The following is an 8,637-nucleotide window of genomic DNA, read 5'->3' on the forward strand; positions in this document are numbered from 1 at the left end:
TTTTACCATGCAAGTGCGTGTGTGTGTGTGTGTGTGTTTGTGTGTGTGTGTGTGTGTGTGTGTGTGTGTGTGTGTGTGTGTGTGTGTGTGTGTGTGTGTGTGTGTGTGTGTGTGTGCGTGTGCGTGTGCGTGTGTATGTGTGCGTGTGTGTGCGTGCATGTGTGCGTCTGCATGTGCATCTGTCTGTCTGTCTGTCCATACAGACTTGTGTACAAAAGCTTCACTAAAGCAAGTCTACAACTTTGGCTACTTCTTGTCTGTATCTGCATTGAAATACTCCTCAACCTTTTTGCAGCGATTGTTTCTATGTTCCTATTCAAAATCAGATTTGCAGATATCGATCCACTCCAGGTCGCCCACAGGGCAGGTAGGGGTGTTGAGGAGGCCACAGGAGCAATAACATACAGTAGTCCTGTAGAGTTGAGGAGGCCACGGGAGCAATAACATAGTCCTGTAGTGTAGACTACTGTTGAGGAGGCCACACTATAACATAGTCCTGTAGTGTACTGTTGAGGAGGCCACACTATAACATAGTCCTGTAGTGTACTGTTGAGGAGGCCACACTATAACATAGTTCTGTAGTGTACTGTTGAGGAGGCCACAGGAGCTATAACATAGTCCTGTAGTGTACTGTTGAGGAGGCCACAGGAGCTGTAACATAGTCCTGTAGTGTACTGTTGAGGAGGCCACACTATAACATAGTCCTGTAGTGTACTGTTGAGGAGGCCACAGGAGCTATAACATAGTCCTGTAGTGTAGACCACTTGGAAGGGGCCAATCATTTTGCACAGTACATACGTTATTTATTGGCATCACACACAAGCAATGACAATACAATAATACATATATAATTATATTTTCTTATTGCTTAAAGGAACACTTCACCGTTTTTTCATATTTACGTTATTCCCGTAACTTAGACGAGTTGATACATACCTCTTACGTTTCAATGCGTGCACTCACTGGTTCTGGCGTGCGGCGCAACTTTGATAGCACTTAGCTAGCCCAGTTCATTCATTAGGATCCAAACAGAGATGAAGTTAGACTTGTCTTAGTTAAGGGAATAACATAGTTTAATATGGAAAAAATGGTGAAGTGTTCCTTTAATCAGAGAAGTCCAAAACCTGGCATTTTGTTTGGCGAATCCTGCTTGATACTCTGAAGCATGCAGTTATGGGTATCACATCTCGCACATGCACAGAACGTACAATCGGCGTTGGCGTCGCGGGGAGACGGAAGCCGAATGATCAGTCCGACTGCTTTTCTGGCGGTGGTCGGCTGTCGGGTTGGTGTGTCAATTTAGTCCATTTTCTCCAGACTGGAATGCTCAAAAAAGTGGCTTTTGATGAAGTATCTTGACTCCGCCTTAACTATCTTTGACTTGGGTCTCTAGAACAGTTGTAATTTCCTGAGTATGTTCGACTTGGGCCTCTAGAAGGAGAGGGCCTCTTTGTCACAAAACATAAAATGCATAAAACATGTAACATATCAAATATAGAATCTGCAGTAGAATCTTGAAAGAAATGTTCATTTGCTGTTTCGTTTGCACACACACAGATAAGGATTTCCGATCAAAGCTCAAAAGTTCAACATAGAGGAGATAATGGTGAATAATAGGATAAACAAGCATAAGAGAGAAAAGTCCATTTCACATTTGAGAACAGAGCACATGCTGGTTCAGGTGACATTGTCTGCTGTTCTGTCTTTGCATATTTGCCTCACTATGGCTGGATAGAAAAGCATGCTCGCGACACAGCATTCAAATGGAATCCCCATAGCAATAGCAAGTAATTTGCCACCACACTTGCAAACGTTGCATATGTCATTGCTACAAAATTGCTGCATCATTGGCAAAAGTTAACCACAATGTTTGCCAGAAACTTAATTTGTGTGTGAAAATATGACCTTGCTGCAAAGTTGCAGCACCTGTTCACCATTAACCTGAAATTCCTGTAAGAAAAGCCATTACCAAGATGGCCGCTATGTGGTGAGACTGGCTCATAAATCCCCTTCAGGTCAAACTTCTAAGGCAGCGTTTCCCTAAACAGTTTCTGTCGCTGCTATCTGCTGGGAGAAATTGCTCTGACACACCACCATGGGTGGTGGCTTGGATTTCAAGATTTAAAATAATTAAAATCCTCATAATTATTCTGAGTTGGGCAAGTCAGCCATTTGCTATAATGCTCCCACTACTTTATATAATCTTCAACACACTGTAAAAATAGACCTCTGGTCAGAACAGATCCTTTGTGGTTAAAGGTTTTATAAAGTGATAGGCAGTGGTCAACTGATAATCAGTGGGCAAAACCACCACTACTCCACCGCCATGTTAAGGCCTCGAGGATCCGTGATTTCACTGCTAATCCTGGAGGTGAAAAGGGCCTCCAACAGTGAGAACAAAGGGGGAGATATATGGACCTCCGCCGTGCTGGACCTCCGCCGTGCTCCAGATGCATATTCCACTGTCCCAACAGGCTCCTAGCGACAGCAGCAGCAGCAGCGGTGGTGAAGCTGTGGGGCACTTGCAGGAGGCTCTGGCAAGAGCAGTGTGTTGCAGCAGCGGCAGCAGCCGCAGCGGTGGTGAAGCTTTGGACTTTGGGGCACTTGCAGGAGGCTCTGGCAAGAGCAGTGTGTTGCAGCAGTAGCATGACTCATCCTTTTTATTTGTCACTAAACTGCTATTTTGGCTCATTATCCTCATCAGGCCACTGTAAACGCCCCCCCGGCCCTTCATCATCAGACTGCTCCGTGGCCAAAGACACGGCGATCGGAGATAAATGACCATCTCCAGCTCGTCACCGAGGGTCTGATGAAAACGGGTCATTTTTAGGTCATCTGTTTTCTTGGCCGTCTCTTCTCCCCGCAGCTGAGAGCCGTAGTGAGGCGGCCGTAGTGATGCGGCCCAGTGCAGTGCAGTGCAGTGTAGTGTAGTGTAGTGCAGTGCAGTGCAGTGCAGTGCAGTGCAGTGCAGTGTAGTGTAGTGCAGTGTAGTGCAGTGTAGTGCAGTGCAGTGTAGTGCAGTGTAGTGCAGTGCAGTGCAGTGCAGTGCAGTGCAGTGCAGTGCAGTGTAGTGTAGTGTAGTGCAGTGCAGTGCAGTGCAGTGTAGTGTAGTGCAGTGTAGTGCAGTGTAGTGCAGTGCAGTGTAGTGCAGTGTAGTGTAGTGTAGTGCAGTGCAGTGTAGTGTAGTGCAGTGCAGTGTAGTGCAGTGCAGTGTAGTGCAGTGCAGTGTAGTGTAGTGCAGTGCAGTGTAGTGCAGTGTAGTGCAGTGCAGTGCAGTGTAGTGCAGTGTAGTGCAGTGTAGTGCAGTGCAGTGCAGTGCAGTGCAGTGTAGTGTCTCCTGCGCTGCTCTCTCCCTATGAGATCATCTAAATGGGCTATTTGCTCTGGAAATGAAAAGAAAATCATATACTGGGAAACAGGCTTCCTCCAGATTTTTGGACGTCACAGAAATGTGTACAGCCACCAGCAATTACTGTTCAGTGTTCTATACAAAATAATCAACTTCCTCAGTTTCTTCTCATACTTAATTTTGTTGTTATTGTGTTGTATTGCATCAGACTTAAGATGTGTGATGATGTCCCTTATGTAGGCTACATAGTCATAGTCATAGACATGGTGCCGGTAGTTTTCTGCTTTGTGCATGCCATGCAGGTGGTTTGGCATGAATCTGCGCCTGCCACAGATATGGCATAGCATGGGCCAGTGGACCAGGGCCCTGTCTTCAGGCCTATTTGAGTTTTTTTTATATATATATAATTATTTTCTGACTCTTAAATGATGTCCTAAATGAATAGGTTATGCAATTAATTAAACACAGCGTACCAATGCATACATTATGTGACATGTTCAATTGAGATGATTTTATTCCACACATTTCACAAAACGCTAACTTGTGAAATTAAAGCCTCTCTGATGCGTAAATGCTCGGAATAGTTAGCAGCTCGAAACAAGGGGCGTGGCCTTGGTCTGAAGACCACAGCGGATTGGAGCGTGCTGTTTTCGAGAAGCCTATTGTAAGCTCAATTTGTAGGGAGGTGTACAATATACCCTATTCATTGGTTTATACACGTTAGTCCCGCCTTCACAGAGTTTTAAGACCATCATTCCTGCAAAAGTCCACTGATTGATAAACCATAGTACCAGCGCATGTGCTCTATGAACAGCCGCTGTGTTTTGTTGTAGATCAGATTCTGTTGTAGTCCATTCCATAAGACCTGTCGCTAGTAAGGGTAGTGTGCAGCAGGTTCTTTGTGGGTTGTTGTACGGGCAAGGCCAGGATCATACGCACCGTGCGGATATCAAGCCTAAACAAGCATGGCTGGGACAATCGCCAGAACACTGTGGAGAAGAAAGGTAACGTCAAGGCGACTCTCGTCAAATGCAGATATACAAGTTCATTAAGTTGTATGTGCAGTTGGCAGACTGCTTTAGCTAGCCATGAGCAATACGCCTTGGCTAACGTTACTGAACTTATCCCACTCCCCTGCAACTCTTGCATAACATGCAACTTTTCTGGCCAAGTTTCAAAAACGGGCTGTAATGTTTAGTTACGGATAAATAAACGATTTTGTTGCAAAGTGGCATCCTGGCGTTACTCTCCCTCTCTCAAGATGCATTTGCTTTGCTAACCATATCTTTGTAAGATGTGTCCACTACCATTGAGGACTTTGCTTCTTCGTTTTGCAGATCCCCGTCCATGTGTCTCGCATGTCCTATTCGTCATCAGTGGTAAGAACCTCACGATTAAAGAAGCTAATCTTATACATGTCACTGTACGACAACAAGGCCCTTACAAAGGGCTGTGTAAGAGTATACACTTCGTGACCTATCACACAAATACTCGCTCAAACACTTAAGATAAAGGCCAAGGCCAACCAGCCAACAAACTAGTCTACTGAAGTAATTAGTCCACTTAAGTATCAGATTGGACTCCAATTGTACAATTATATGCATGCAAACACTACCACACAAAAACAGCGACATGTAACTGACTCCGAGAAGGTCACACAGAAGGGAGGTACATAATGTGGGTTGAATGGGACTGATGTGAATGCTACTGAGGACCTCTGAAAGCTTTTGTTTATTTCCCCACGCAGCCTACTACGAAGCTTTTTATCGACGGCAAGTTTATTGACTCCAAGTCTTCAGAATGGATAGACGTCCACAACCCTGTAAGTATCGTCCACCACCACCACCATACAATGAAAATATATTAATATTCATGTCTGCAAGCTGGGAGAGTATGAATCAAACTAATCTGCTAACAGCATTCTCTGAATGTTGATCTTTGACACAGTTTATCCCAGCTCTGTTAAGTGATCTGTTCACTCTATGTGCCTTTCCAGACCCAAAGCTGATGAAGTACACTTGGGGTGGTGTTTTTATGTGGTAGCACGGACAGCTGTGGTCTGGCTTAGGCGCATGTGGTCATGTCTGTTAACACACCACCTCATCTGTGAAGTTGCCCTTGCCAGGTGTCCGATGGCACCAGTATGGAGATTGTTTGTATTTCAATGTGTTCCTAGAGGGATCACGTTTTAAGCATTCAAAATTAGTGCAGATAAGGTAGAATGAAGATGGATCGGACTTTAGCGTAGTGCTCAATAAAATGTCAACTTCACAACTTTTTTATTTTTCATATTCATTTGTTTTTTTAAATCCCTGAGTTACCATTAGCTCAATGTTGTTTCCCTGTGCCACGGGAAATGCTTTAGCAACCCTCTTTGGTTTATATAGTTGAGATGGGGTGCTTTTTCTGAAAGGAACCCAGAAAAGACATGTCCCTGATCAACTCAAATGCAGGGCCTGATCAAGCAAGGGGTCCTTTTCAAACTCCCTTCTGTAAGTGTGTGCCTGGCCTACACAGGAATGTGTGTGAGTGACTGCTTGTGTAACTTGCTTTCCAGGCGACCAACGAGGTGGTCACGCGGGTCCCCAAGGCCACTCAGGAGGAGATGCTGGCGGCGGTGAACTCCTGCTCCAAGGCCTACCACGACTGGTCCGAGACCTCCATCCTCAGCCGACAGCAGATCTTCCTCCGCTACCAGCAACTCATCAAGGATAACATCGTAAGGATCTGTTTGATTATTCATTAAAGGGAGGGTAACCGATGCTGAATGATGTTGTCTGTCTGTGTTTATGTTTTCGTTTCTCAGCAGATACTTTTGTCCAAAGCAACTCATGTTATATTTGAGCCAAAGACCAAACAAAACACACTGGAGTGGTGAAGCAGTAGCTCCTCCCTCTCCTCAGGGTTTTGGGGACAGGGCTGTGTAAAGAGATGTGTGTGGAGATATTGGCCGAATATTGCAAAAAATAGTGTGTTAGAAATCACTTAGCATCGCTTACTGTACCTTTTAAATAGTTTTTTGTTTGATTGTTTTCTCCTCCTCCTTCTTACTATTCTTACTCCCTCCAGCTCCGCCGGTACTGCGTGTTTCTCTGGTGTATGTATGTATGTTTGTATGCATAGTGTCTAAATGCAGCTCCTGGTGCCTCTGGGTGCTGCATGTTTCTCTGGTGTACTGTATGTATGCATAGTGTCTAAACACAGCTCTTGATGCCAGCTGTACACCATATAAGCTACAATGGCAAAGTATGTGTGTTGCCGTTCATCCGATTTTAAAATCGACCTTCTTAAATGTCCAAAGTGGTCAAGCTAGCCAAGTCCCTAGCAGGCTGCCTCTTACATTACATGACATGCATTCCTCTAATGGGCTGTTCTATCAAATGCCTTCCACTAGCATTTGAGATGCAAAGCAAGCAAACAGCTGACTGAGAACAAGAGCTGGGAAGGAAAGAGCTGTTGAGCTGAGCGTCAGTCTAGAGTCCAACAGCAGACACTCCGTAGCTGTGGAGCTGAGTTTCAGATGTTTGTTCAAATGGCCCATATTCCCAGATTAGGACCTAGAGGCTGGTAGCTGTGGAGCTGAGCTTCAGATGTTTGTTCAAATGGCCCATACTCCCAGACTAGGACCCAGAGGCTGGTGAGTCTGTGGTAGAGAAGGTTTCATGAAACGCTGCATGTTGTAGAGGGTACCATGGCCAATAAAGCCGTAAGAAGCCTCCCAAGGCAAACCTCTCCCTACGCACTCAAATCTTATCTGTTCATGATCAGTCAGCATCATAACTGAGTGGGTATTGTGTCCAGAGGCTCCCGTTTGGAGACGAGCCACAATCCTGTGTCACATCCTACGTCACCTTTGAGCTGCCAGGGTCAAATCGCACCATCCATGAAAAGCTATGTGTCTATCAAGATAATGAGATTGAACTGGTTGTTGGTATTGGTGGAGAAATGGAATTTCTTTGTCATCAGTGAATTTGGTGGCCACTGAATGAATCGGTGTATATCCAGCACTAGTTCAGCCCAGTGCACACCTGTGCAGGTGCCCGTTGGTCTTTGCATAGCGGGTGAAGAGTACGGGGAGGTTCGAAGGCCACTGAGTACTGTAACTGGGGCAAAAGGGCTGTGGAGACGCTGTTATAAAACAGAACTGCTGAATGGAGTGGAATCTCAACTCTGGGCACAAGACCAAAGTTCCACACCTCGACCCTTCTACTGTGGCGAGAGTTCCAGTTCAGCTGCTGTTCTGCTGCTCAGCTAGGAGGCCACTTATGGGTGACTGATTAGTGAGAGACATGCCTCTTATGAGGAGGGTTTTCTTCACTAACTGCCGAGTGTTTACTTTTTAATCAGGCACTTCACTAGGCCACCTCAAAGGTCCCTTCCTTTATAACACAGTCTCTGATGCAGCTGGAATTCTGCTAGAAGTTTGGGAGAGATGTGCAGTAAATGTGCAAAAACGCATTTTCATTACTAACTCCAGAGTCGTATATCTAATGTTCGTCAGAGTTGTATATCAGGACGTTGATATTTGACACCTCGTGTCATTAGTCCAAGTAGCTTTTGCAACATCTCTTTTTGATGACCTCCAGATAGTCTTGTTTATAGTGTACACACAAGTACAGGAAGGATCAAAGCAAGCCACAGCTGGTGTCCCTGTATGACACATTAGTGACTCGGTCATCGTGGTTTAATACTAAGTATGCAAAATTCGCTAGTGTAGAGAAAATACAAAATGCATTTATTTTGAAAGCATTAATCCTTTTTTATTGTTCTATTATGATTTATTTATTGTTTAACACATTTATTGTTATATTATGATTCAAATAAAACTTCCTAATGGTGTATTCAGTCGTCCTAAGCGATTCTGATCAATATATGCTTTCCTCGTTGCTAGAAAAAGGTGTGAATATTATGGGACAGTTTGTTCGTGTGTGTGTGTGGCTCTCCATGTCAGTGTTGGAGATTAATCTGACGTGTGTGTGTGTGTGCGTCTGCGTCTCTCTGTCTGAGGTGGAGATTAATGTGGCGTGTGCTTTTCTTGTCCTGCAGAAAGAGTTGTCCAAGTGCATTACGCTGGAGCAGGGCAAGACTCTGGCCGACGCCGAGGGAGACGTCTTCAGAGGCCTGCGTGAGTCTCACTCGCCCGCTCACACGTTCACGCTTCATTCATTCATTCATTCATTCATTCATTCATTTGCCCACTCATTCGCTCAGTTAGATTGGAGTTTAAATATTCACTCAGTAAGATATGACATGAGAAGTTAATCAGTCATTTAGATATTCTTTGCATT

The 8,637-nt window shown here is 44.8% G+C and overlaps 1 protein-coding gene across 1 annotated transcript in view; it reads left to right on the top strand.

The window, feature by feature from the left end:
• The first annotated feature begins 4,129 nt into the window (after positions 1–4,129).
• Positions 4,130–8,637, top strand: part of aldh6a1 (aldehyde dehydrogenase 6 family, member A1) — a 15,840-nt gene continuing 11,332 nt past the window's right edge. Inside the window, exons 1-5 of the mRNA XM_062550897.1 lie at positions 4,130–4,353; positions 4,687–4,728; positions 5,097–5,171; positions 5,907–6,068; positions 8,396–8,474. Coding sequence (XP_062406881.1) covers positions 4,315–4,353; positions 4,687–4,728; positions 5,097–5,171; positions 5,907–6,068; positions 8,396–8,474 — 397 coding nt within the window. The 5' untranslated portion in view covers positions 4,130–4,314. The remainder of the gene's footprint in view (positions 4,354–4,686; positions 4,729–5,096; positions 5,172–5,906; positions 6,069–8,395; positions 8,475–8,637) is intronic.

The sequence above is a fragment of the Sardina pilchardus genome, chromosome 12, assembly GCF_963854185.1.
Source record: "Sardina pilchardus chromosome 12, fSarPil1.1, whole genome shotgun sequence".
In the NCBI taxonomy this organism is placed as follows: domain Eukaryota; kingdom Metazoa; phylum Chordata; class Actinopteri; order Clupeiformes; family Clupeidae; genus Sardina; species Sardina pilchardus.